A 27,251-nucleotide genomic window follows, 5' to 3' on the forward strand; every position below is an offset into this window, starting at 1 on the left:
ACCAGAAGTGATCCAGAGATGACAACGTTTGACATTCTGCTCTTTAAACAGTTATATCACTCCTCCTGCTTATTGCTACCGATATGTAAATTATCTGTTAATCCTGATGAATGGCAGCAGAATGAGAGAACTTGCTGGGCATGTGAGAGGGAGTAAATTATGGGGAAATACATGAAGAAATGGGACTATTCTGGTGTTTTGGATTACTATGTGTACGGTTTAGTCTATGAGCTTTATGCCAACAAGGAAATTCATTGTACCCTAGTATATAAACTAATCTGAGGCTTCCTATATCATAATAAGGAATATGACATGCCGCCTCACCTATTGATAAACGCCATTATTTCCTGTCTAATTTCAGATTTCCACCAGCTGCAGAATTGTTGGTCTGGATTATTTCAGGCCCACTGAGCAAAAGAACCACGTTTGAGGCGGACGCACCTTAGCAGATGTTTGCGGGCGCAGCACCGGACTTTGCGTGCGACGCGTGCGCGCTCACGTGCTCAGAACCCGCGCACGGGCGTGTTCGCGGTGCCGCTCCCGGATCCTGATAGCCTGTCTGCGCCTGGTGACCGAATTCGTGTCGACTGACCAGAGTCCGCGAATTCAATCCCCGACAGGTAAGAGCTGGGCGGTTGTATGCCGGCCAAGGGGAGGGACGCGGGGGGTGTGGGGACGGTGAGGCAATGATGTCGGGCGCTCCCAAAAGGGAAAAGGAACCTCTGAGGCCTAGGCTGGAAACAAGCCGGCAACCGGCGGGAGGGGAGAAGGGGAAAGAAGAAGGGAGAGAAAGAGGAGGAGGGTGATTGTGCGACAGGCCCAGTGTGAGGCAGGGCCCTGTCCACCAGTCATACATCGTGGGAACTGGCGAGGAAATGACCGCTAAGACCCAGGAAGGAGAAAGATTGGACGCTGGTGACCTGCCCCCGGGATTGGGGTTGCCCTAGGTTTACAGTGCTTCAGGGGTTGTCCCAAGCTTGCAGACAGAACAAGTGCATAAAACACAGTAGGCAACACGATTTAGGTCATTGAGTTGTTGCTTCGTTGGGGCAACGAGGCATTCGTAACGCTCACGTATTCCACTGGAGTTTTTTTTCCTGAATTCTGGCCAAAACTAGTTTCCCGATGGTCATATAGTTTATGGTTTAATCGTTAGAATAAATGAAACCTAATACTACGTTACTTGTGGTTTTTTTTATTTTGCCGCTTTAACAATTATAGTCGAAACTTGTTTTTTTTTAGCTTTATTAGGAGGGAATGGAAGTTCTGGATGTAGAATTTTCAGGCATTGAAAATCAAAATAATAGATGCTTGATACCTGAGGAAAAACAAACGTTATTAAGAATTTTACAACAGTTCAGGCAATACCCGTGGAAGATGAAATAGTTTAATGTTTTGGGTTGCAGACCTTTTTCAGGCTTGTTATGTAGTAAAGGTTATGGTCAAATTGATGGCATTCCACAGAATGCCATCGTTTGTCTTTTATTTGTTTATTCATGGGACGCTGGTCTTCTTGACAAAACTAGTATTTATTGTCTATATCCAATTAATGCCCCACCCCGAGTGCCTTGCTAAAACCATTCTGGTTAAGAATTAACTATATTGGTGTGCTATACAGTTTGGGGGCTAGATATCAATGAACCTGGTGTCTACCCACGATATTCTGGTCATGTTATTGCTACTGTAATTGATACAATCATTGTGTTTTCAAAATGTTTTAATGTTTTAAAAAAAGTGAGGGTTTGAACTGATTTTCCTTCAGTGGTCCATGCCCCTTGAAATTTGTCAAGGAAATAATTCAGTAATTTTGTCAATAGTATATAAAGTTATGGAAATAATTTATTTGAATATTTTTGATCTTGGATGTATGTTCTCCAATTTATTCACATTTGATGTGAGCTTTTGCCACAGGGATTCAGTGGAGCACAGTAGACATGTGAAATGTTCTCACGTGTATTCTTTTCCAGATATGGGTCAGGTCTAGATGGAGAATAATGAGCTCTATACTAGGAGAGAGAATCAGTCATTGGGATAACTGATAATTCTGCCATAATACCTCTCGTGTTAATATTGGAAAGTCTTTAATTCAGTCAATACACAGGTAATCTAAGTACAATTTAACTAGGTTATTTGCCAAAAGGAACTTACTACTGTTTGTATAGTATGTTCCACAGTATTTTGCACCAATTGCTAGCTTTGAAGTAAAGTTACTGTTATATAGGCAAGCCAAAAAAACAATGGTTGGGTTCAATAAAGAGTTGAAAGGTAAATGATCAGCTTTATAATGCAGCTTGAGAAGCCTTGTTGGTTAGGAACAGGATTTTCTGGTTCTTCTCAAAATAGTCCAGTACATTCAGCTAGAGAAATGCAGGGTCTCAATTTTACTGAAACTGAAAGGCAGCCATACAAAGAATGTAGCATATCTAGGGTAAGGTGTGTTCAGATCCCTAGGGTGGTATTTGAATATCCTGCCTCCGGGTCAGGGAAATGTCAGTGAGCAAACATTGAAAGATAATTTTTAGGTCATTTGCAATATTTTTGTGGTACCTGAAAACATGTATATAAAGGTGAATATTGATTTTAAAGAGTGCCTGTTTTATTTCCGTATACGTTTGCAGTTGGATACCATTTTGCTTCAGAAGATTGTACAGTTGTTTGTTCTGTGTTTGAAGTTAAATTGTTACAACCTTAGCTTCATGGTGCTGTGATGTGACTCATTAGGTTGAAGTACGAATAGGGTGGGGGAACAATGAGATATGAGAGAAGGAATGTAAAGTGTTCTCGATAAAAATGATAAAAACTTTATAGAGATACATTATTACTGCCAACCAAATGTTTTATGAGAAAATTACTTGAAAATCACATTTGAGAATGTGCTGTTTTTGTAGTTTTTATGAATCCTGCATGTAGTATTCATTTGGAGCACTACAAGGACAATATAGTTAAACCAATAGTTCAGTGAAGTACTGAGTGAGTGGCCTTTTAACAAGTGCTATCTATCATGTATGGTTAACCCAAGACCCAAACTTGTTTTTATTTGTGGGGTGGGGGGAAACATTAAAAATTCCTGAAAAGCAGGAACTTCATCAATATGCCACAAATGATTAACAACTCATTTTTTTAAATTGTTGTTTGTATGACCTTGGAACTAGTGAGCAGGATTCTGCATTTGCCAACTGAACCCAAAAGACTGTCCTTTTTCAAATTCACAAAAAATTTAAAGGGCAGTAAATGATGCGATTTATTCCAGTTGTGCACTGCTTTTTTTCCTCTACACATTGCACAAGATCATATGGATACTTGTAGAAACAACCCTTATTTTAAAATGGAAACTCAGTTTTAAGAAAAACTGCAAAAGGCAGAACTCTGGAAATTAATGCTTCTTATTTCCAGCATCTTTTGCATGTCAGGCAGCATCTATGGGGTGAAAAGCACCGATATTTCAGGTCAATTATCTTTTCATCAAAGGGAGCAAAAACTAGAGATGAAACACCAATTTTGCGAGATGAAGAGAAAAACGAAATAGAGTGATGTGAGAGAATGACTCTCTGAGAAAGGATAATGAAATAGGGGATGAGTGAGCAAGATAGATAGCAGTCCAGATGAAGAGGCTTGGCCTGAATCGTTAACTGTTTATTTCCGTCTATAGATGCTCCTGACCTGCTGAATTCCTCTAGCATCTTGACTATGTTGCTAACGACATCAGAAGTATATTTGACTTATGAAAATTGCCAGCATTTAGTCTGTTAATGCTCTCTGGTACTCAGTTTTGTAGTTTCTCAAAACTTCGAACTGTAAACTATCACTGATGAAAAGGAGCAGAATGCACACAAAGTAAATTTATTACAGCAGTTTTTATATCCTGCCATCTGCCCATTCCAGACAGCATAAGCATTATAACAATTGCTGACTGTAATTCAACTATAGATGGTACCATAGCGCCATTATCTAAGTGGCAAAGCATTGACACTGTTTAGTCTTTTACAGCAAAACTGTTACCTGTGTTCTACTGCAAACCAAGTCTCCTTGAAAGTGAAATACTGATTTTAAAGAATGCATTAGAGGCAGTTAAAATCAGAGGATTAGAAAATCATAGGGTACATTAGTATTTCTCATACAATGTATTTTTATGATGTATTTAGCAATGCCTCCTATAAAAAGCTGTACAGAAAGGAGTGACCTGGTAGAGATTCTGTATATAAGATCATAAGGGGCATTGGCAGGGTGAAGGTGCATAGCCTTTTTTTTCCAGGGAGGGACTGCTAAAACAGGAAGGCACTGTTTTAAGATGAGAGGCAAAAGATTTAAAAGACATCAGGGAAGTATCCTCATGCAAAGGGTGGTGCATTTTTTTTGGAATGAGCGACCAGAAATTAGTGGTTGTGATAGACACATTAGCAATATTTAAAAACTATCTAGATAGGTACGTGGATAGAAGGTTGAGAGATGTAGAGGACTGTGGGCAAATGAGACTAGCTTGCTGGACAAGATGGTTGGTTGAGTTGAGTGGAATGGGCTGTTTCTGTGCTGTATGATTCTTCACTCCAAAGCAGCTGCATAAGCCTCGCCTTTTCATTGCTACATTTTCATAAATCTATGCATTTACTCTTTATCTCCATATTATCAACATAATGTTCATGATCTGAACTTTTTTTTAATCAACTGGATATTTTCATTGAATTTTATTATCCAATTGATTGACATCTCAAATTTCACTTTAAAACTTTTGAAAATATACTTATTCTACTGTACTTAACACTTCGACTTGTACAGATAATTGGTTGAATCATGCTCTTTAACCTTTATGCACTGAATATATTTTTAAACTTGCTGCCACAGTGCAAACATGGCAAAATGTTTAGTTCAAATTAGTAATTTATGACAATTCACAGCAGTTTAGTTGTTAGTGTAGCACTATTACAGTGCCAGTTACCTCAGTTCAATTCTGCTGTTGTTGATAAGAAGCCTGTATGTTCTCCCCGTGACTACACGGGTTTCCCCTGGGTGCTCTGGTTTCATCCCACACCAAAGGCCTATAAATTAGGTTAATTGGTCACATGGGAGATGCGGGCTCATTGAGCCTAAAGGGCTTTATTGCTATGCTCTGTCTGTAAATAAGTAAACTCAGTTATACTATGGTAGATCTTTCTTGAAACGTAGAGTTGTTCTCTCACAGGAATTGGTGATGAGGTACAAGTAATGTCTGTCCTTGCTGAGAATTCACTCCTGAGATGTGGGCTGTGGTTCATTCTATTTTTAGGGTCTCCTAGATCTTTATTGTTGGGGATGGTGTTACACAATGGAAGCAGGTCAGCAGGAGACTAGTAGTAGATGTTTAAGGCCCGTTTTGACTTCCACTTCAGTGAATGAATTAACAATAACTTGCTTAGCTTCCAAATGAGTAGAAATGGTGGAGGTTGAACAATTTCCCATTCATCTTCTAGATGAAGCCTATTCCAGTGAGAAGCTTGTTGGTGGTGAAATGCAATATTGCAACAAGACAGACTGGGAATGATGACACAGCTGGATCCTAGTCTGCACTGAGATTGAGACTTTGTTGAAACCAGAAGTTTGAATCACGGTTGTATGCCTTTATGTGTTAGATTTATGTCTGAGACGGTCTCAAACCTGACATAAAGCTTATGGTCTACTTCACAACATTGATCACTGCATTTCAGAAAGTCCCAGGTACAACCAATAATGTTCCTTCATAATCCCGTAACTCCAACACAGGATGTGATTGGCACACTCTCCCAGGCCAGTGTCCCCAAGCAATGAGGCTTTAATGCAGTTAGCTATCGCCATTTGGTGTTCACATTGTTTGCATGCAGGTTAGAGAACTTCCAAAGAGAAACTCTGCTCCAAATGAATATACCAAGAGATTACTGAAAAGGCAAGGGGAAAATGTCCAAATATTTCACCCAATGGAGTCCTTGATGCAGGTTTGATCAAAATGGGGAAGGAGCATGAAATACATTAACAAAAACTGACTTTCTTGTAGAGTATCATGAAACCCATCATCACTAATGGAAAGAATGCACCATCTTCCATCTCACTCCATTAAGCATCTCCCAATCTTCCAATAAAGATTCCAAAGTGGCCTGTTAGGCACCATGAGGTAGAAGCAAAAATCCTCAACCCAGGAAGTCAGACTACTTTTTTCTGACATGAAACATCAGTTCCAATACTTTGTCTCCGCCAACTCAGTAAACGATGCACAGAGTAGATCCGTTTTGAGAGAGAGCAGGGATATGTTTTGATGAAGACAATGGATGAGCAATGCTTAGAAGTTTTAATCTTGAGACAATCTTAATGGATTGCATTGGTCTTTAGCAACTTGTTTATAAATTGTTGGAACTAGTTGATTAAGCTTATGTGGGTGTTCAAAATAAAAACCATAATTCTATTCTGTATTTCTTTTAGATCTTTAAGTGGTAAAGGTGTTTGTGGATGGTTGCTCTGGAAAGGTTAAATTACTGATTTCTGAGCACTTGCCCGTTAAAAGCAGTGTCCAAAACTCAGGTTGCATCTGCCTTTTCTCCAGTGATATGAACATAAACTTGCACCATATATCTTAGGCTAGCATTCTAAAACATGCCTTCTGCTCAGTCCTGTTTATTCAGCAACATAATCAGAGGGAACAAAGTAGAACAACTGCCTCATATTTCTGCCTGGGAATGCATTGTCTCTGACAGTAATAGAGCATCTCAGATTAGAAACTTTTAAAATGTGGTCAGTTGATATTAGATTGTTCCTGGAGTATTTCAGAAAAAAAAATATGCTTGTAGTACTAAAGTAATTATTCTCTTCTACACAAGTGTGTGGTTTTTTTTCCCCACCTGAAATACTCCAGGGCTAAAGTAATTATTTGGAATGGAATGTTTAACAGTTATTCACTTTGGTTTTTAAAGAAATCCCTGCTTAGTTGATGTGGTTTAGCTGTTGTTGCTGTGAAGAATTGGGTTGTTCCTTTCTATAAGTAATTTGGAAAAGATTGCTGAAATTGCTGAGTGATTGGTGCGTGGAATGAACTGCCTGAGTCAGTGGTGGAGGCAGATACACTAGTGAAATTTAAGAGACTGCTAGATGGGTATATGGAGGAATTTACGGTGGGGGGGGTTATATGGGAGGTAGGGTTTAAGGGTCGGCACAACGTTGTGGGCCGAAGGGTCTGTACTGTGCTGTACTATTCTATGTTCTATAATTGTGATTTAAATTAACTTTAGATTAAGTGTTCAAAATACTGAAATGTTATTTCAATCTTTATAATACCTTAAGGTTCAGTCAAGGCCGTAAGAAGATTTGAAAGTAGAATGTCTCGCCATCAATTCTTGTTTGAACCAATCACATGTCATGCTTGGAATCAAGATCGGACACGTAAGTCGTATTTTATGATGTCCATCCAAATGAGTAAGAATGGTCAGTGCCCTATGTAAAAATGGATGGCCTGTTTGTTTATGCCAATAGTATATTGTATTCGGTGAGTATGATGTCTGTGCTGACTTCTAGTTTTCTTAATTTCAGTTTCTGGTAAAAAGGTAAATTCAAAAATGTTGCCTTTGTGATGGAATATAATGTAGCTAGTTAGATCCAAAACTAGCATATCTGGTAAAGTATCAATTCACATCCTTGTGAACCAAACCCCAGTAAAATCATTGCATTCAAAATAATCTGCACAGTTGATAAATTATTTGAGACTATTCAGAATTCCTGGTGGTACTTTTAAAAAGGCTCAACTTAATATGTATGAAAAGTACTTCACACACCTTTATTTGTTTGGGAGTGGCTAATGGGTTGATGACTAGTTAGACACATGTTAAGAATATTTTTACTGCTCAGAAATGTGGTAGTTGCCCCGAGAAAACTTTGTAGTTGTAATTGTATGAGACACTGCACTTTGAAATGTACTATCATCAGGTGTCATGTTTCGAGTCAACACACTCCTCTTTCGGGTCAAGTGGATCAATTCATTGGTATTCATTTCCAGTTCTCTGGCTGCTGTCTCCATCATCATTTGTCTTTGCCTTCCTTTTGCTTTCTTCCCTTCAATCTTTCCCATAATTACCGTGTGTTCTAACTCCTCTTTCCTTATCACATGTCCAATGAAGTTATGTTGCCTTTTCATGATCTGATATATTATTTCCCCGGTTTCAATGAGAGGAAACGCCGCCCCCCCCCCCCCCCCCACACACACACACACACACACACACACACACACACACACACACACACACACGGATTTAAAAGAGCAAAGGTCCAGAGGAGCGTGGTGACATGTTCTCAGTTGTATGGATGACTCAGTATCCTGCACAAGCTCTCAGTGGAACAAGAAGCTTGGTTAAAGTACAGTATACCCTTATAATTAAGGTTGTACACAGGAGAGATAATTTGCAAGATAAAATGCTGTAACACTCCTATTACAGCATTTTTCCCCAAGATATCTGTAGGTACTTTTGTTAAAAGGAATGACTATTTTGTAAGCATATCAGCTAACTTGAAATATCACAGGCAAGGTTGATATAGCTGAAGTATGAAAATTATCAACTCATAGAAAAAATAAGAAAATAGATTAGGCATTTAATAACTTTTACATTAGCCTTTTCTGAACAAATTGTCAAAACCAGTGAATTGTGGTGGCTGAGAGCAAAATGGGTAATATTGTAATGAACTAAAGTTCTTTTTCTTTATAAACGATAATTTGTTATTGTGAAGGAAAACAAGGCTGACTCCTGATGGAATCCACCTTTGTATTTCAGGAGTAATAGTGCTCATTTTAAATCAGTGTTGTCAGAGTACAGAAAGTAACCAATGAAGATCCAAGCAACACACATCAAAGTTGCTGGTGAACGCAGCAGGCCAGGCAGCATCTCTAGGAAGAGGTACGGTCGACATTTCAGGCTGAGATCCTTCGTCAGGACTAACTGAAGGAAAAGTTAGTAAGAGATTTGAAAGTGGGAGGGGGAGATCCAAAATGATAGGAGAAGACAGGAGGGGGGGGGGATGGAGCCAAGAGCTGGACAGGTGATTGGGAAAAGGGATATGAAAGGATCATGGGACAGGAGGCCCAGGGAGAAAGACGGGTGGGGGGGGTGGGGGGGAACCAGAGGATGGGCAGGGGGTATAGTCAGAGGGACAGAGGGAGAAAAAGGAGAGAGAGAGAGAGAAAGAATGTGTGTATAAAAATAAATAACAGATGGGGTACGAGGGGGAGGTGGGGCATTAGCGGAAGTTAGAGAAGTCAATGTTCATGCCGTCAGGTTGGAGGCTACCCAGACAGAATACAAGGTGTTGTTCCTCCAACCTGAGTGTGGCTTCATCTTTACAGTAGAGGAGGCCGTGGATAGACATGTCAGAATGGGAATGGGATGTGGAATTAAAATGTGTGGCCACTGGGAGATCCTGCTTTCTCTGGCAGACAGAGCGTAGGTGTTCAGCGAAGCGGTCTCCCAGTCTGCGTCAGGTCTCGACAATATATAGAAGGCCACATCGGGAGCACCAGACGCAGTATATCACCCCAGCCGACTCACAGGTGAGGTGTTGCCTCACCTGGAAGGACTGTCTGGGGCCCTGAATGGTGGTAAGGGAGGAAGTGTAAGGGCATGTGTAGCACTTGTTCCGCTTACAAGGATAAGTGCCAGGAGGGAGATCAGTGGGGAGGGATGGGGGGGACAAATGGACAAGGGAGTCGCGTCGGGAGCGATCCCTGCGGAAAGCAGAAAGGGGGGGGAGGGAAAGATGTGCTTAGTGGTGGGATCCGGTTGGAGGTGGCAGAAGTTATGGAAAATAATACGTTGGATCCGGAGGCTGGTGGGGTGGTAGGTGAGGACCAGGGGAACCCTATTCCTAGTGGGGTGGCGGGAGGATGGAGTGAGAGCAGATGTGCGTGAAATGAGGGAGATGCGTTTGAGAGCAGAGTTGATGGTGGAGGAAGGGAAGCCCCTTTCTTTAAAAAAGGAAGACATTTCCCTCGTCCTGGAATAAAAACCCTCATCCTGAGAGCAGATGCGGCGGAGACGGAGGAATTGCAAGAAGGGGATGACATTTTTGCAAGAGACAGGGTGAGAAGAGGAATAGTCCAGATAGCTGTGAGAGTCAGTAGGCTTATAGTAGACATCAGTGGATAAGCTGTCTCCAGAGACAGAGACAGGAAGATCTAGAAAGGGGAGGGAGGTGTTGGAAATGGACCAGGTAAACTTGAGGGCAGGGTGAAAGTTGGAGGCAAAGTTAATAAAGTCAACGAGCTCAGCATGCGTGCAGGAAGCAGTGCCAATGCAGTCGTCGATGTAGCGAAGGAAAAGTGGGGGACAGATACCAGAATAGGCATGGAACATAGATTGTTCCACAAACCCAACAAAAAGGCAGGCACAGCTAGGACCCATACGGGTGCCCATAGCTACACCTTTAGTTTGGAGAAAGTGGGAGGAGCCAAAGGAGAAATTATTAAGAGTAAGGAATGAAGATGTTTATTTTAACTGGTTAGTTAGCATTATATCTCTAATGTAGATAATTAGGCAATATATTTTTATGGGAATTAACATTTAGACAAGGAGAAAATAAGCTGAATTAGTCAGCAGGACTTTCAGAAGAGACAATTATGAATCCATAAAATAAAACCATTTACACTACCTTTTAATGAATTTAGAAGAAAGTGTGTCTGAGAAGTCATATTAAATGTAGCCTTGCAGTTGAAGTCAGAAGTTTACATACACCTTAGCCAAATACATTTAAGCTCAAGTTTTTCACAATTCCTGACATTTAATCTGAGAAAACATTCCCCGTCTTGGGTCAGTTAGGATCACTACTTTATTTTAAGAACGTGAAATGTCAGAATAATAGTAGAGAGAATGATTTATTTCAGCTTTTATTTCTTTCATTGCTTTCCCAATGGGTGAGAAGTTTACATACACTTTGTTAGTATTTGGTAGCATTGCCTTTAAATTGTTTAACTTGGGTCAAACGTTTTGGATAGCCTTCCACAAGCTTCTCACAGTAAGTTGCTGGAATTTTGTTCCATTCCTCCAGACAGAACTGGTGTAACTGAGTCAGGTTTGTAGGCCTCCTTGCTTGCACACGCCTTTTCAGTTCTGCCCACAAATTTTCTATCAGATTGCGGTCAGGGCTTTGTGATGGCCACTCCAATACCTTGACTTTGTTGTCCTTAAGCAATTTTTCCACAACTTTGGAGGTATGCTTGGAGTCATTGTCCATTTGGAAGACCCATTTGTGACCAAGCTTTAACTTCCTGGCCGATGTCTTGAGAAGTTGCTTCAACATATTCACATAATTTTCCTTCCTCATGATGCCATGTATTTTGTGAAGTGCACCAGTCCCTCCTGCAGCAAAGCACCCCCACAACATGATGCTGCCATCCCCATGCTTCATGGTTGGGATAGTATTCTTCAGCTTGCAAGCCTCTCTCTTTTTCCTCAGCTGTCGCTGCTTGGCCTTAGCACTGCCATGTGTTGCTGGATTCTGGATTTCTTGACAGAGACCACAGTCAGTCTGTGTTGGCAGGAACATCTCTGACTCCATCACACTGAGCACTGGATCCCCACAAGACTGTGTGCTTAGCCCATTGCTGTTTACACTGCTAACACATGACTGTGCAGCCAGATTCAAGGAGAACCTGATCATTAATTTGCAGATGATACCACAGTGGTGGGGAAGTCAAGTGAGGAAGTCAAGCACCTAGAGAGCTGGTGCAGGGATAACAACTTGATGCTTAATGTCACCAAAACCAAGGAGATGATCGTCGATTTCAGACGGTCTCAGTCTGAGCACACACCCCTCAGCATCAGCGGCTCCACAGTGGAGAGAGTGGAAAACATCAAGATTCTTGGGGTGCAGATCTTGGACAATCTCACCTGGTCCAAGAACACCACTAGAATTGTGAAATGGACCCAGCAGAGATTGCACTTTCTGAGGAAGCTTAAGCAAGCATCACTCCCCACTAACATCTTAACTACATTCTACAGAGGCGTGGTTGAGAGTGTGCTGACCTTTTGCATCACAACCTGGTACTCCAGCTGCAGTGCTGTCGACAAAAAAGCCTTGCAGAGGGTGGTTAGGGGAGCAGAGAAGGTTATTGGAGTCTCCTACCTTCTGTCCAAGACCTCTTTCAGAGTTGATGCCTCCAGAAGACACGGTACATAATTAAAGACCCCTCACACCCTCTCCATGAGCTGTTTGTTCTTCTGCCATCAGGCAAACGTTACAGGAGCATCAAAACTAAAACCACAAGGCTACTAAACAGCTTCCTCCCACAGGCAGTCAGACTGCTAAATAGCTGCTCCACCTGACTCTGCTTTGGACACTTTTAACTTGCACTGGACACTTATAACTGATTTTAACTGACATGTGGCTGTTGTGTTTTATTATTTATTGTTATGTTTATTATTTAGTGTTGCGTTTGTTATATTATGATTGCACTGCCCCTGAGAAACACTGTCTCATTCTGCCCTGCAGAGCTGATGTATGGTTAGAATGACAATAAAGTTTTTTGAATCTTGAATCTTGAATTTGAAAATGTAATGATAGTCATTATGGCCAAACAGTTCAATTTTTGTTTCATCAGACCAGAGGACATTTCTCCAAAAAGTAAGATCTTTGTCCCCATGTGCACTTGCAAACTGTAGTCTGGCTTTTTTATGCAAACAACAGGAATTCTGCAGATGCTGGAAATTCAAGCAACATACATCAAAGTTGCTGGTGAACGCAGCAGGCCAAGCAGCATCTATAGGAAGAGGTGCAGTCGACGTTTCAGGCCGAGACCCTTCGTCAGGACGTCCTGATGCTGCTTGGCCTGCTGCGTTCACCAGCAACTTTGATGTATGTTGCTCTGGCTTTTTTATGGCGGTTTTGGAGCAGTGGCTTCTTTCTTGCTGAGCAACCTTTCAGGTTATGTCGATATAGGACTCGTTTTACTGTGGATATAGATACTTGTCTACCTGTTTCCTCCAGCATCTTCACAAGGTCTTTTGCTGTTGTTCTGGGGTTGATTTGCACTTTTCGCGCCAAAATACGTTCATCTCTAGGAGACAGAATGCATCTCCTTCCTGAGCTGTATGTCGGCTGCGTGGTCCCATGGTGTTTATAGTTGCGTACTATCGTTTGTGCAGATGAACGTGGTACCTTCAGGCATTTGGAAATCGCTCCCAAGGATGAACCGGACTTGACATCATTTTCTGACCTCAATCTGATAGAAAATTTGTGGGCAGAACTGAAAAAGCGTGTGTGAGCAAGGAGGCCTACAAATCTGACTTAGTTACATCAATTCTGTCTGAAGGAATGGAACAAAATTCCAGAAACTTACTGTGAGAAGCTTGTGGAAGGCCATGCAAAACTTTTGACCCAAGTTAAACAATTTAAAGGCAATGCTACCAAATACTAACAAAGTGTATGTAAACTTCTCACCCATTGGGAAAGCGATGAAAGAAATAAAAGCTGAAATAAATCATTCTCTCTACTATTATTCTGACATTTCACATTCTTAAAATAAAGTAGTGATCCTAACTGACCTATGATGGTATGTTTTCTCGGATTAAATGTCAGGAATTGTGAAAAACTGAGTTTAAATGTATTTGGCTAAGGTGTTTGTAAACTTCTGACTTCAACTGTAAATGTTTTTATGCAGATTTGAAAGACTATAATCTACAGTCCTGTGTTAGTATTTGCAGAAACAGTGACCATTAAGTAGAATACTTTGATAAAGAATAAGAGGATTAAAAGGATAAAGGGTAATTAAAACATTTTTCTTCTGTGAAGATGGACACAATGTTCGAGACAAATGAGCCATTTCTTTTCATAAACCTCTTTGGTTTCAGAATGGGGGAAAAAAAAATTATTCAATATCAAGTAGATTCTGAAAAGTTCGAGAGCTTATGAAGTGCAGAATTCCATATTTAACAACAGGTGAAGGTGTTGAGTTTCTCAGTTCTTTGTTTCTGGAGTCACATGGACACAGATGACTTTTGTCTTTCCTGTCTTCTCATCTGTTTTTGAATCCACTTGCTATTCCGTCGTCCTCAAATGTCACTTAATAACTGTCTTTAACAGAGTCCTCTTATTTTAGTTGGTGCTTGTGATCAAAAATGGGATTGCCATTTAAGACCGTATGTGACCTTTTAAACTTGTAAATTGTGATAAAGCTGGTGGTTACTTTCCATCCTGATCCTAATTGTGAGGCTGAATCATAGCCCCTGTGTAACATTGCTGTCATATTGGACCATAGGCTCTAACCATATACTCAGTGTTATTGAAATAGCCAAGTGTATTTCTACTAGCTATTTTGATTAATAAAATTACACTAAGACACTTTTCAGGAAAGAATTCCTTTCTTATTTGTCTTTCTTACTGAGCTTTTCCTTAAACACATTGATGTTTATCTAAGTAATTAGTGTGAATGCTTTGGAAAGCAAATTTGAAGCTACAAAGGAAAGGTTAGATTAACTACAGAAATAACTGGAAAATGCATCCCAACTTGCTCAAAAAATTTGACAGCTATTTAATAACTGTCACCCTCTTGAAAAGTCCATACAACAACCTATATTTATATACAGGTTTCCCCCACCATCCGAAGCAGTTCATAAGCTGGAATGTCGTAAAGTGAAGAAGCAATTACCGTTTATTTATATGGAAAAAATTTGTGAGCGTTCGCAGACCCAAAAAATAAACTACCAAATCATGCCAAATAACACAAAACCTAAAATAACAGTAGCATATAGCAAAATCAGGAATGATATAAATATTCAGCCTATATAAAGTAGAAATTCTTTTCTGCAAACACTGCTGCACTGTCCACCGTAGCGAAAATCTCACGCAGGCGCTCTTGGCAGAAACACTCTGTCCAGTAACCTTTAAGCTATGAAGCTGTCAAATCATACCAAATAACACATAAAAATACACAGCCTATGTAAAGTTGAAATTATGTACAGTGTAGTATCACTTACCAGAATCAGGAAGACAGCGAGCACACTGATGATGGTGTGTTAGGCTGAGTCGTCGAAGGTTGGGACACTGGGGTGTTATCTCATCATTGTTTGTTTCCATCAGGGCAGGCAGGTCATCTCCTATGTCTGCCTGCCTCGATGTCGAGGTTCGTCATTTGCTGTGGCTGATGTGGAAGGCTTGAAAAACAGTGTGCTTGACTGCTTAGCCCTCGCGCATTTTTCTATCATACAGTTCTTTGAATTCTTTGTAAGCACTCAAACCATCCTGCAAATATGCCCTAAATATTTTTTTTAGATTATGAGAACACTCAGTCCTCTTTTATTGTCATTTTGAAATGCATACATGCATTAAGAAATGATACAATGTTTTTCCAGAGTGATATCACAGAAAACAGGACAAACCAAAGACTAACACTGACAGAACCACTTAATTATAACATATAGTTGCAGCTGTGCAAAGCAATACCATAATTTGATGAAGAACAAACCATGGGTACGGTAAAAATAAAGTCTCAAAAGTCCCCAAGTTGATCAACTCTCGAGTCCCCAATAGCAGGCGGCAAAAGGGAGAAACTCCCTGCCAGGCACCATCAACTTGCCGATGCCTTGGAAGCAGCCGACACAGAGTCCATCCGTCCGACAACTTCGAGCCTCCAACCAGCCCTTCCGATACAGCGTCCCGAGCACCACCCTCTGCCAAGCACCTTCGACCGAGCCCTAGCCGCTGAAACAAAGCTGAGGATTTTGGGGCCTTCTGCTCCGGAGATTCCGGTTACCACACAGTAGCAGCGAAGCGGGCATTTCAGAAGTTTTCCAGATGTTCCTCTGTACTTTCATATCTGTCTCCATCAGATCAGAATTGTGCATGGTCCCCTACTTGACAGATAACAGAAATTCATCACCGGAAAGGCCGCGCGCACTGCCCTCACGCCGCCATCTTCTCCTCCTCTTACGTACTTGCGTACCCTTTCAAAATTAAAGTTGTACTTTTCTGCAATCATTGTTGTTAATTGCAGCGAAAATCTCATGCAGTTGCTTCACATTCAGTTCCTGGACAACTTCACTTCCGGTCCGTTTGCTACTGCATTCGGTTTCGATTGTTATCCTTTCCTCTCCCAATTGCATCAGCTCTTCATCTATCAGTTCTTGGTCATGGGATGCCAAAACCTCTTCAACATCATCTTCGTCAACTTCCACAAGCCAAACTCACTTTGTCCTTACTTCGTTCACCACAATCGAAACGCTTAATTATGTCTAGTTTTACGCTAAGTTTAACACCCTTACGAGCTCTTTCAGGCTTTTCCGATAACTTAGAACTCATCTTGCTAATGGATGCTCAAAATAAATCGACGTAAAGCACAGATGCTCACAGGCATGTGTTTAAGTAATGCTGGCTGGAATGCAGTTCCGGGGGAGGAGCTTGGCTGCTTGGGGTGTGTGCTGCCTTTTTTTCGTAACAGTGAAAACACCTTCTGTTAGCGAAAACAGGCAACTCAGGTAAGTCTTTCGTAACAGCGAGGTGTTATAAAGCGAACGTTCGAAAAGTGGGGGACACCTGTAATCCCATTATAAAGTAGTAAAGTGTCACATGGAACATCTAATACCCCCCAAAAATTAACAGGAACTCACTTTGTGCGATTATGGACTAGAAAGTTAAAGCAACACACACAAAATGCTGGAGCAACTCAGCAGTTCAGGCAGTATCTATGGAAAAGAGTACACAGTCGCCATTTTGGGCCGAGACCCTTCCTCAGAGTGGGTTCCTCAAACGATGGGTTTTGAGACAGAAAAAGAGGTTTATAGAAAGTGAATTCCATGTCTTGGAACTTATAATGGAGAACAGATGTCAATGGACCAAATAAAGTTGAGCAAGAGATCAGAAATCCAATACAGTTGATTATAAGTCTGGGAGAACTTACAGAAACAGGGTTGAGAACAAGAATGGAATTAATTTTATCAATGTACATAGGCTCCCCAAATTGCAGATAGCTTGACTGGGAAATCTAATGTTAATTTTACCATATTTTTAAAGCATTTTTCAAAACTAATAATAAGTCTCGTGATATTAATGATTAGATATTGTATATAGTCCATTAGTTTAATTATAGATAACGTTCGCCTTAATATTCAATGAAGTAGAAGAATTGTAGTACGTCTGAGAAGAGAAATACTGATATAGGTAACTATATAAAACAATGTTTCTGACTTGCAAAGGAATCAAACAATACTCGGGAACAAAACCTTATAACTTGTGGACTGGGTGTATTGCTTAACCAAGGGCCAGTGTGTAAAGAAGTGGTTGAATTAAACTTGGTGTTATATAGAATACAAACTTTTTAAGAACAAATTTGGCAGAGGCTTGAAGATGGGACATGCTTCAGGAACTATCAAGCGGAGAGGAATGAGTGACATTGATAAAGAATTCAACATTTGATGCACTACGATGGGGTGGAGTGAGTGTTGGCATGGAGGTTGAAATAGTTGGTGTAGTGATGTCACGAGTGTGTAATAAGATACTTTTCGTAATCAATAATAGAACACCGTTACATGTGAAGTGGACTGTAGCTTCTGTTTCTACTGAGATTAATAATAGGATCATTGGATGGTGAACAGTGATATTAGTATTCCTAATATTTAATTGGCAGACAATGTTGAATGTTGGAGGTAGTAGAAATTTTTTTTAAAGTACAGCTGAGTGTCAGAAATGGATCCAGGAATCTTATACCTTGCCCTTGGTCTGCATTGATTCAAGTAATAAGTGTCATGCCCTATCAATTTTGAACTAACTGTGTTGGAAGTACTTAATACTTGGGGTGTTCGAAATACAGCTATAGAATATTCTGTCTGCCTGTTTTTAATATGTCATCTACATCAAAAATCATATTCTGGTTAGATTTAGAATATAACTAAAGTGTCCTCTTCTGTAGAAAGTGTGGAATATTCCTAATGCCAGTAGTAACAAAAACACATTACCTTGCCACACGCTACCTGGCCATTTATTTAATTTCCTGTTCATGAAAGCTGACTGCCACAGAGCTGTTTCAACCAAGTTCATTAGTTCAGGAGGACTTCTGAAATACTTGATATAAATGTAAGTTTCTTTTCTTTAGCTAGGGCTATTCAAAAATATGTCTGAAATTTTAGTGTTCAGATAAAACTACATGTCAATTAAAGCTAAATCATTAATGCCCTGAATGTGACTGCTGTACAGCTTTCTCAATCTTACCACCAACCATTAGCAATCTTGGGTATGTTTTCTTTTCATGTATTTTAACTGTGAGACAATCCAGTGAACTATGTTACACAAAATTAAGACTAGAATTATGCTTGTTATTTATGTATTTTGCTCATTTAAGGTTTATAATTATCTAAAATGTAACTGGATTCATTTCATGGATTTTCTTTAATTTAAGGCATTTGATTTTACTCAAAATCTAAATAGAATTATAAGTTAAAGGACATGATATCCAGTTGTAAGAAATATATACTATACCTCAGTTTGTGACAAATGGGTTTTGAACACTTGAGATAGATAACACATGTATATGTGTGTGTATATATGTATATGTATGAGACTGGTGTGTATTCCCTTGACTTCCTGTTACTGAAGTCCACAATCAATTCCCTGCTCTTACTGATGTTGAGTGCAAGATTGTTGCTGTGGCACCACTCAACTAGCTGATCTATCTAGCTCATGTGCACCTTGCATGTAGATCTTGCACCTACCGTTTCCATAGCAGAGGATTTCAGACATTAATATACAAGTAAATGTACAATTCTGGTAAGTCACCAGGTGTTTATACTGTGCTTTCAACTTGCCGATGATCATTGTGGTGTAGTGTAAATCAAGCAGTCAAGTCAGTTCAATACAAGGATTTGTTTAGCCAGAGTTTTGCTCAACTGGTAAATTTATCTTTTAGAGCACATCAATTTTAGATCTTATCCTTATATATCTGATATACAAATGTCACTGATTTGTATATTGGGACTTTTCATGATTTTTTTTCTTGTTTCTACAGAGATAGCACTGAGTCCCAATAACCACGAGGTTCATATTTATAAGAAAAGTGGAAATCAGTGGGTCAAGAATCATGAACTGAAGGAACATAATGGTCGAATAACAGGTACAAAAACAAGTCTAGCACTATTAAATCTATATATTTATACTTAAAATTCATTTGAAACTGGTGTTTCCATCCAGTGTCATGAAAATGTTGATAATAGTTGTTAACTTGGAGTCAGCCGAATATGCTACTACATTGCAGGGATGTAGTAGAGTAAAACCCAGCTGTTCCATTGCTGAATTTGGTCCTCAGCTGCAGTTTGAAGAAGAATATAACGAATTACAAAATTATTTTACTTTTTATGTTTATACCAACTTCAAAGGGATTAGAAATGCTGAAAAATTCAAAATTTTGTCAAAATAAAGTATGATCACAGGTTAAGAAGTGCAGCATATCTTAATGCTATGGTAAATTATGTTGATTGGTCAAAACTTGTTTTGTATGTTCACTTGCAATGGAATAATTTGTTTGGTCATACCATACCTAATTGTTAATAAAATTTACCTTCACGTCAACTGGGAAGATGCACTTTCAGAGGACATGTCTAGTTCACAAAGGATTCTATAGCCACATTCCTGGCTGATGCTGCTATACAGTGTTTTTCCTATGAATTTCAGCTTGGAAAGGGTCCCGACTGTGTGGAGAACATGATGTGTGGTCCCAGTACCAAGAAGGGCCAACCAAAAGTCTTGAATGACTACCATCCAGTAGCCCTGATCTCTCACCATCATGAAGACCCTAGAGAGGCTGGTGCTGGCTCACCTCCATTCCCTGGTCAGATCAGCCTCAATCCTCTGCAGTTAGCCTACCAGGCACACATTGGAGTTGATGATGCTATCATCTACCTGCTGAACAGAACCTTCTCTTATTTGGATAAGCACTGTGAGGATCATGTTTTAATTTCTCAAATGTCTTCAATGTCATACAGCCCTCGTTGGGGTGAAAAGCTCCATTCAGTGCAGGTTGGCATTTCCATTGTATCCTGGATAATGGAATGACTGGCAGACCACAGTTTGTGCAGCTTCGGAACTGTGTCAGACATGGCTATAAGCAGCATTGGAGCCCCACGGGACTGAATTGGCTCCTTTCCTGTTTACCCTGTAAACCTCTGACACAACACCAGGTCACGTCATCTGCAGAAATTCTGTAATGACGCAGCAATAGTTGGGGTGTATAAAGGGAGGGTGGGAGAATGAATACAGGACCCTGGTGGAGGACTTTGTCAAATGGTGCAAGCTGACTTATCTGCAGCTCAACATCAAGAAGACAAAGGAGATGGTGATGGACTTTAGTAAGACTAAGCCTGCAGCAGTGCTTGTTATTATTGATGGTGAGGACTTGTAGGTCCTCACCACCTCCAAGTACCTGTAAGTGCACCTGGAATACAGACTTGAGTGGAGCACCAACACTGGCTGTGTACAAGAAGGGCCAGGGTCGCCTCTACTTCCTGAGGAGACTGAGGTCCTTCGGAATATGCAGGCCTCTGCTTCATGTGTTCTACCAGTCTGTTGTCACCAGAACCATCTTGTATGCAATGGTGTGCTGAGACAGTGGTACTAACACGGGTGATGCCAATAGGCTCAATAAACTGATTAGAAAGGCTGTCTCTGTGATGGGAGTCAAAGTGGACACATCAGAGGCTGTGGTAGAACAAAGGACCCTATGGAAAATCCTGGCAATTCTGGACCATGTTTCTCGCCTTCTGCATGCCACCTTGGCTGAACAGAGGAGCACTTTTAGGAATAGGCTAAGACAGCTGTGCTGCTTCAAAGAACACTGTATGAGGTCGTTCTTGACCTTGGCCATATGGCTGTATAATGAGTCAACCTATAGCCAGGGAAGTAATAACCCCCTCCTGTTAGAATGTTTGAGGTAACTTATTTTTTTACATTCCTACTTCTCTAATATTTGTATATCTGTGCACCTGTAATGATACTGTGACACTAATTTCCTTTGGGATCAATAAAGGAATATCATGTCTTTCAATGAGGCTTGTTCTGCTTCCACTGCATTTCTGAGGAACGGAAGATGCTTGGGTTGAATTACTTTAATAAGGCATTGCTGTTGAGTGCTAGCTTTCATGTTGTCCGGGCAGATTGAAATTTTGCTTAATAGCATGGAGGTTCAAGACAATTGGGTATTACGTTCTGCGTGGTCATGAAACATTATTCAAACTCATTCCTTTCCCTAACTACTTCCCAAGTCTCTGTCTACTTTCAACTTCTCACTTCGCTATTTAGCTCTTTCTTCTTGATTTACTGTGAATTCCTAATGTTCAAATGCAAATTGTTAATCTCTCCAAGAATGAGATCATTCACCAGCTGCAGGGCCCCTTCCTGATTACTATTTGCATTCTTTGCTCATCGGAGACTGAGGTAATGCAGGATGCCCTGGTTTCTCCCAAAGAATCAGGAGAATCTCTTGCAATCCCCGTGGTTTCCCACAGGTGAATGCAGAATTAATTTTGTAAGGATGGTACCCACACATACGCTGTCACTTGTTTGAGAACACAATCTCATGAATGCTGCTGCTTGTGCCAGTATCTTACCCTGCTGAAGTTACTTCTGCCCCTTCCCATCCCCATGTATCTTTCAACAATAAGTAAACTTTCTGGAAACACCCATCACCTGTATAAGAATAAACAGTTAGCATTTCAGGTTGAAGATCCTTTGTCAGGTTGGAAAAGAGGTTTTTTTAAAAAAAAAGGTTGGTTTTAAATTACAAGGAAGTTGGAGGAACAGGTTAGAAAAAGGGAGTATTTTTGATAGATTCATGTTGGTGTTGCCATGAAAATGAATAGTTCAGTGTATTAGAGCAACAATGAACTGTGGTGTGCTGCAGATCAAGGTGAGTTTATAGAGTGGGAAAGAAAAACTGAGCCAGTTTCACAGTCTTGTAGCACGGGGGCCCAATTCTGATACATACAGAGAAAGCAAGTTGTCAGGGAATTTGATATATTGCCCAAGAGGAAGATCATGTGCTTTCCCAGAAGCTTGCTTTGAACCTCATTATAATGGGAGTCTACACGTTGGTCAGAGGGGAATGGAAAATTGTAATAGGCAACTGGGTAGTCAGAAATATCCCTGCATACTGAAAGCTGTTTATCTGCAAAAGTAGTCACCCAATTTGTGTTTGATTTATCAAATGTGCATGAAACCACAATGTGAACACCGCTGTACAGGAGTTTGGGAGAAGTACAAGTGAATCACTTACTCAATTAGACTGCTTGGTTCTCTGAACATGAAGAAACAAAGAAGTGAAAGGTTTCATTTTTCTGCATTTAAAATGAAGTGGTTGATAGTGACAGAAGAGTAGCTGAGAATCTCAAAGACAATGGTCCCTTTGAAATGCTGAAAAGGAACAAGTAGATGTGACTGCAGGTGGAATGTTGATGGTGCCGGTAAAAATTACAAAAAGTGATCCATTGAATGTGGAAATTGTTGGGGTGGAAGGTGAGCTGCAGAAGACCGGGCAGAGCACAGGAGCGAAAGGGTGGTGCTGTCAGGTACCACAACTGCATTATGGAAATTTTATTAATGGTCCTCCATTTGGTCATGGGTTAGGAAGTAGGAAGACATTTTGGTCTCTTGATTTCCCCCCGCCCCTGCCCCCCCCACCTCAGTCTCAAAATTTCCCCTAGTTTGGTCCAATTCAATTACAGATGTTGTCAAAAAGCCATATGTCTATTCTCATAAAAGATATTCAGACTGTTCATGGAAGCATTCACTACCTCTAGACCCAAGAAGATGTTTGCAGATTTTAAGTAACATAATTCTAAAAGTAATTGCATCAGTAAAGCATATTTGTGCTGTTCAGGGATCCTGTGAGCTACCAAAAAAACGGCTTTGTATTCATTTAAGATTTCAGCAGAAATCGTAAGGTTAAGTGCATCAGGGACATGAATTTTTCCAAAGTCAAATTCTTCTGATTTACCAATTTTCGTTCCTAAATCTTTTTTTGATAAAGTCGACTCTAAAATTTCTTCATTTATTTGGCAGAATAAGAATCCGAGACTGGGTAAAATACATTTACAGAAAGCTAAGAGAGATGGAGGTTTAGCATTACCTAACTTTAGATTTTATTATTGGGCTATTAATATTCGACATATGAAATTTTGGTTACTTGACCGGGACATACTATCTATTCCTAAATGGGTAGCATTGGAATTACAATCTGTTCAGGGTTATACACTTGGTTCTATTTTAGGTTCATCTCTTCCTTTTGATTCGAAACGCCTTAAGCAGGTCTCTAACCCGATCGTTAAATATGCTTTGCGTATTTGGTTTCAATTCAGAAAATTTTTTGATCTTAATCAATTCGGGTTAGCGATTCCTATTTTAGGTAACATATTTTTTCCTCCCTCTTTTACTTTTCGCGCTTTTCAAACTTGGAAGACTAAGGGTATTTTACGGTTTTTGGATTTATTTTTAGATGGTTCCCTTATGTCTTTTGAACAATTATCTAATAAATATAACTTATCAAGAATACATTTTTTTAGATATTTACAAGTTAGAAATTTCCTAAGTACTATACTTTCTTCCTTTCCAATGCTTCCTCCTATATATATTTTAGATTCGATAATTAACCTTAATCCATATCAGAAAGGTGCATCGGCTATGATTTATAATATTATTATGAAACTTAGGAAAGCTCCATTTGATAAGATTAGGGTAGATTGGGAACAGGAATTGGGGCTTACCATTTCTGTGGATGATTGGGGGCAGATTTTACAATTAGTTAATACTTCCTCTATTTGTGCTAAACATTCCCTAATTCAATTTAAAGTGGTTCATAGAGCACATATGTCCAAAGATAAGTTAGCGCGTTTTTACTCGCATATTAATCCTTTCTGTGATAGATGTTCGGGGCAGATAGCCTCTTTAACTCATATGTTTTGGTCTTGCCCTACTTTGGAAACATTTTGGAGAGATATTTTCAATATTATTTCTAAGGTATTAAATATAGATATCTCTCCTCACCCTATTACTGCTATCTTTGGACTACCTAAAATTTCTAGTAATCTTTCCCCTTCAGCCCGTAGAATGATTGCATTTCTTACTTTAATGGCGAAAAGATGTATTTTACAACATTGGAAAGAGCTTAATGCTCCAACTACCTTTTTTTGGTTTTCTCAGACGATTTTATGTTTGAATCTGGAGAAAATTAGAAGTAACCTTTATGATTCTTCATTTAAATTTGAACAGATTTGGGGACCTTTTATTCGATATTTTCATTTAATGTAATATTTACCCTTCTTGTTTTTTTTTTCACTGTTTTAATGGAGGTCGGGATTGAGGACGTGATTTTAAGTTTAACTCTGTTTGGTTTCAAGTTAGCCCATTGCTTTGCTTTGCTTTTAGTTAGTTGCACGGTGGGTTTTTTTTTGGGGTTTTTTTTTCTTTTTTTCCATTGATATATATAAAATCTAGTATACTATTATGTTATCTTGGTTTCTTATGCTTAAATTACATTGTTTGTAGTATTTTCTTTTTGGTATTGTTATCTTTTGGAATTTTATTATACTTTAACATTGTATTAATGTTTATATGGCTTACCTTTTTTGTATACTTACTCAATAAAAAGATTTAAAAAGAAAGAAAGAAATTCTTCTGATTAAATTCATTGTATTTAATAATTTACATGTGTAAGGTGTGTGTTCTCCAGATGTATTTTTAAAACTAAACTAACTTGCAAAACATTGCAAATTTGATTTAATGTAAATGTTTTAAGCTGTCTTGTTTTTTTTCTCTGTAAATATACTTCTGAATCTGAGCTATCTTACAGGTTGTGCATCTGATATTTAATAGCATATTCTTAAATTATTGGAGGTATTTGGTGTTTGGGTGTTCATTATACGATTTCTCACTATATCCACAAACTATCTTAAACTCAAGAAATATGTAATATAAGACACAAAATATGGGTGCAGGATTTGGCTATTCAGCCACTGAGCAAGCTCTGCCATTCTATCATGGCTATTTAAAAAAAAAACTTTTTTAAACATGTCAACCTCATCCTCCTGCCTTCTCCCATAACGACTGACTTGCCAATCAAGAACCTCTCAATTTCTACTTTAAATAAACCCATTGACCTGGCCCCCACAACCCTCAGCCAACAAATTCCACAAACTTATCACCCTCTGACTTGGCAAATTCCTCAAATTTCTCAGTTTTAAAGAGAATAAAAAGATATCCAAGGCTGTGCTCTCACATCGTAGACTCTAGTACTAATGGAAATGTTTTCTCTACATTCACTTTATCCTGATCTTTCGGTATTTTGAAGGTTTCAGTAAGATTCCACTGTCGTTTTTCTGAGTTCCATCGACTACAGGCCCAAAGGCATTAAATGTGTTCATATGTTAAGCTTTTCATTCTTGTGATCATTCTTGTGAACCTACTCTGGATCCTTTTTGGGGCTGTCATATCTTCCTTTTCATATGGAGCCCCAAACATGCGCACAACATTTCAAATACAATCTGGCCGATACCTTATAAAGCCTCAGAAGTATAACCTTACATCATAAAAGATCTAATTCTTGCAAAGTAAGTGGAAGCATTGCATTTGCCTTCATTTATTTGTACTGACTCAACCTGCAAGTTACCCTTAAGGGAATCTTGAACCAGGGCTCCCAAGCCCTTTGCTTTATGGTTTCTGAATTCTTTCCCATTTAGAAAATAGTCCACACCTTTATTCTTCCTACCAAAGTGCATAACCCCACACTTCCCTGCATTGTATTCCACCTGCCACTTCTTTGCCCACTCTCAATCTGTCGAAGTCATTCTGCAGCTTCCTACCTGTGCGATACTACCTGTCCCTCTATCTATATTGGTATATCATCTGCAAACTGGGCCACAATACCATCAGTTCCTTCACCAAGGTCATTAATGTACAAATTGAAAAGTTGTGGCCCCAATTGTAATCCCTGCAGAACTCCACTAGTCACGTAGCAGCCACCCTGAAAAGGACACCTTTATCCCCAAGTTTTTGATTTCTGCCAGTCAGTCAATCTTCTATCCATTCTAGTACCTTGTCTTCAACACCTTTGGCTCTTAACCTTTCATAGTAGCCTCACACGTGGCATTTTGTCAGGGGCCTTCTAAAAATCCAAGTAAATAATATTTACCAACTGGTCTTTGTCTAAACTGTTTGTTACCTCCTCAAAGAATTCTAATGGATTTGCCAAGCGAGATCTCCCATTAATGAAACCATGCTGACTTTGCTCTCTTTTATCATGCAACCAAAAACAAAATGGCGACGATAAGTGGTGTCTCTTTGCATGCAGCTCCAATGGGAATCATCAGATATTTCTGTTTAGGACTACGGCTGAAATCCACAGTCATAGCCATGCTTACTTCAGTAAGCAACATCGTTTTAAGACATTTAAAAAAAATAATAATTTAAAGTATAAAGTATCTATCGATACTTAGTTGGCAGATCCCAAACTGCACTTTTGCCAGTACAGTTCCCCTTTAAGAGAATGGAAGTATGAAAGACTAGCCGGACTACAGGTACGATGAAACACAAAGGCCTTGGAACCCAATTCCCCAACTAACCTGCTGGTGAATGTACTGTCTCTGGAAAATAAAATTGAAGACCTTAGAGCAAAATTGTAGTACCAGAGGGACATCATGGACTGCTGTGTACTTTGCTTCTCTGAAGCATGGCTCACTGTTATCATTTCTGGTGCAGTGCTGCAGCCTGATGACTTCACCATTCTTCACAAAACAGGACAGCTCAGTCTACTAAAGGTAGAGGAGATGGAGTATGCTTTATGATTAACTCATTGTGGTGCATAGACGTAGTGGTTCTGTCTCAATCCTGCTCACCCAATCTGGAACATCTAGCGGTTAAATGCCATTTTTTTTTCTGCCATCATCCTGGTGGTGGTGTACATTCCATCTCAAGCCAACCTCAGGCAGCCACTGGAGAAGCTGAGCACCATGATCAGCAGTCACGAACAGCACACTCGGATGTCTTCCCTATTATTGCAGGGGATTTCAACCTGGCCAGCTTTAAGAGGTCTCTGAACAATTATCACCAATGTATCACCTAGGGCACCAAAGAAGCCAACACATTTGATCCACTGTTATACCGCCATCAAGAATATTTACCGTGCCATCCCATGCCCACACTTTGGAAAGTCCAACTACCTGGCTGTACTTCTACTTCCAGAGTAGAGGCAGAGACCGAAAACCTCAGTACAGTTGGTGAAGAACAAGAGGGTATGGTCAAGGGAGGCA

The 27,251-nt window shown here is 39.7% G+C and overlaps 1 protein-coding gene across 1 annotated transcript in view; it reads left to right on the plus strand.

Annotated features, from left to right (window-relative positions):
• The first annotated feature begins 466 nt into the window (after nt 1-466).
• The window catches only part of LOC134351968 (actin-related protein 2/3 complex subunit 1A-B), a 55,883-nt gene continuing 29,098 nt past the window's right edge, over nt 467-27,251 (plus strand). Inside the window, exons 1-3 of the mRNA XM_063058942.1 lie at nt 467-620; nt 7,279-7,377; nt 18,968-19,072. Coding sequence (XP_062915012.1) covers nt 7,314-7,377; nt 18,968-19,072 — 169 coding nt within the window. The 5' untranslated portion in view covers nt 467-620; nt 7,279-7,313. The remainder of the gene's footprint in view (nt 621-7,278; nt 7,378-18,967; nt 19,073-27,251) is intronic.

The sequence above is a fragment of the Mobula hypostoma genome, chromosome 9 (genome assembly GCF_963921235.1).
Source record: "Mobula hypostoma chromosome 9, sMobHyp1.1, whole genome shotgun sequence".
Taxonomy (NCBI): domain Eukaryota; kingdom Metazoa; phylum Chordata; class Chondrichthyes; order Myliobatiformes; family Myliobatidae; genus Mobula; species Mobula hypostoma.